General features: G+C 50.1%; 1 protein-coding gene across 1 annotated transcript in view; it reads right to left on the bottom strand.

Annotated features, from left to right (window-relative positions):
• The window catches only part of LOC308153197 (tensin-1-like), a gene marked incomplete at both ends in the record, with an annotated part of 215,051 nt that overhangs the window by 62,236 nt on the left and 150,315 nt on the right, over positions 1–2,500 (bottom strand). The window contains 1 exon segment of the mRNA XM_080526283.1: positions 1,394–1,458. Within this exon segment, the coding sequence (XP_080382409.1) occupies positions 1,394–1,458 (65 nt within the window).

Raw genomic sequence — 2,500 nt, 5'->3', positions numbered from 1 at the left:
GGAGCAGTTGGCACGTCGCAGAAGGAGAATGTGATCAGCAGATAACGTGAATCTTGTGATCCCGTCAGCTGCTGATCTGTTCCCTGGCAGCCCGACAGCTTCCCTTGTCTCCTGACCTGACTCCAGACCAACAGCTTCCCTTGTCTCCTGACCTGACTCCAGACCAACAGCTTCCCTTGTCTCCTGACTGACCTGACTCCAGCCCAACAGCTTCCTCTGTCTCCTGACCTGACTCCAGCCCAACAGCTTCCTCTGTCTCCTGACTGACCTGACTCCAGCCCAACAGCTTCCTCTGTCTCCTGACTGACCTGACTCCAGACCAACAGCTTCCTCTGTCTCCTGACCTGACTCCAGACCAACAGCTTCCCGTGTCTCCTGACTGACCTGACTCCAGCCCAACAGCTTCCCTTGTCTCCTGACCTGACTCCAGACCAACAGCTTCCCTTGTCTCCTGACCTGACTCCAGCCCAACAGCTTCCTCTGTCTCCTGACTGACCTGACTCCAGCCCAACAGCTTCCCGTGTCTCCTGACCTGACTCCAGCCCAACAGCTTCCCTTGTCTCCTGACCTGACTCCAGACCAACAGCTTCCCTTGTCTCCTGACCTGACTCCAGACCAACAGCTTCCCGTGTCTCCTGACCTGACTCCAGACCAACAGCTTCCCGTGTCTCCTGACCTGACTCCAGACCAACAGCTTCCTCTGTCTCCTGACCTGACTCCAGACCAACAGCTTCCCCGTGTCTCCTGACCTGACTCCAGACCAACAGCTTCCCGTGTCTCCTGACTGACCTGACTCCAGACCAACAGCTTCCCCTGTCTCCTGACTGACCTGACTCCAGACCTCTTCTGCTGCCTCCCTGACTCTGCTACCCGTACACTTCATAACACACAACTCCATATATTGAGAGATATATAGTCCCTACTACTTTCTCCTGTTAACCTTGACTCTTCCAGCTTTCACCACTCTCCCACTCCTTTTCCCCCCTTTCATACTCCTTTGTTTACCTCCCTCCCTCCCTCCTTCCCTCCCTCCTTCCCTCCCTCCCTCCCTCCCTCCCTCCCTCCCTCCCTCCTCCTTTCTCAGATGTGGGCTGGTGCACTGTGGCTTCAGTGTTGTGAGGAGCAGTGAAGGATTCTATTACAATTCTCTCTCTCTCTCTCTCTCTCTCTCTCTGTCTCTGTATCTCTGTCTCTGTCTCTCTGCCTCTCTCCCTCTCTACCTCTCTCTCCCTCTCTCTCTCTGTGTTTCTGTTTCTCTGTCTCTCTGTGTCTCTCTGTCTCTCTCTCTCTGTGTCTGTCTCTGTGTCTGTCTGTCTCTCTCTCTGTCTCTCTCTGTCTCTCTCTCTCTCTCTCTCTCTCTCTCTCTCTCTCTCTCTCTCTCTCTCTCTCTCACCTGGCCGATATGTTGCTGTAGTGCATGTAGGCCGCCACCACCACTCCCGTTCGTCCACGATTGCCCTGCATAGACAAAACAAGAGTAGCTCTCATATACTTTATCTGTATACATGAGAATCACATAGAAAAATGCCATTGCACAAAATTGATAGCATGTTATTTTGCAGTACTTTTTCCCAGTGTTGCTACAGTAATGGATACAGTATGCAGTAATAACAAGGGCTCTTATCTCTAGGAATCCAACACAATTTGTAACGTTTAGCTGGTACAAAATGGTGGCCGGTTATAGTGACCTATTATGCTCTTTTTCCACAAGTTAATGTAGGTCGCTCGGGTTCCCAAAACAATTCAATGTCATTGAAGTTTTTTTTTCTGAAAATACCACTCAGATCGTAATCTAAAGGCATTCTAGCACGCCGCTAAACGCCTCTGCTTCACTCCTTTTCTCAACGGGCTGTTTAACTAGTCAGGAAATCATCAGCTTTCAGGTTTTCTGTGGGTTCGCTGTGGGGGCAGCATAGTTCCTGGGGGAATACAATTAAGGTCATGTTCTCACATGAAAATCTGAATCATGACCCGGATTTGCGTTCTCACAGCCCTTTATGTAAACGAAGTAACATACGCAATCGAAGCAACAGACGTGGTAGTTGATTGGTCAGAAAAATGTAAAATTGCCCGTTCGTCCCGCTCTTATCCAGATCAACATGCATGCACTGTTGTTTTCCTATACACAGCCTCGATACGTAGTTTCTAACCGGAGCGAAACCACCCTTTTCAAGCGGAGCATGCGTCGGTTGTTTGCTCCGGGAGCGACTTCGAATGCGCGTTCTCACAGCTCCAAACGACGCAGAGCAAAGCGAATTTTATCCTAAACTCCGATTCCAAGTGAAGCAAATGTTCTAGTGAGAACACACCCTAAAAGACTAACATCCCTGTGTTCCCCACGAAACCAGGAACCCAACATCATCTGAATGGAAACAGTCGGACGTTGCGTTCGAAAGTGACATGCCGTAAGTAACAGACGAACGTGGCAGGGGAAATGTTCAACACAGCGGCTGATTTAAACGGTAAATGGACAGACTTATAAAGCGCCTTATTACAGCGC

The sequence above is a fragment of the Nansenia antarctica genome (genome assembly GCF_963989245.1).
Source record: "Nansenia antarctica genome assembly, chromosome: 3".
Lineage (NCBI taxonomy): Eukaryota > Metazoa > Chordata > Actinopteri > Argentiniformes > Microstomatidae > Nansenia > Nansenia antarctica.
This window is presented reverse-complemented; position numbering and strand designations above follow the sequence as displayed.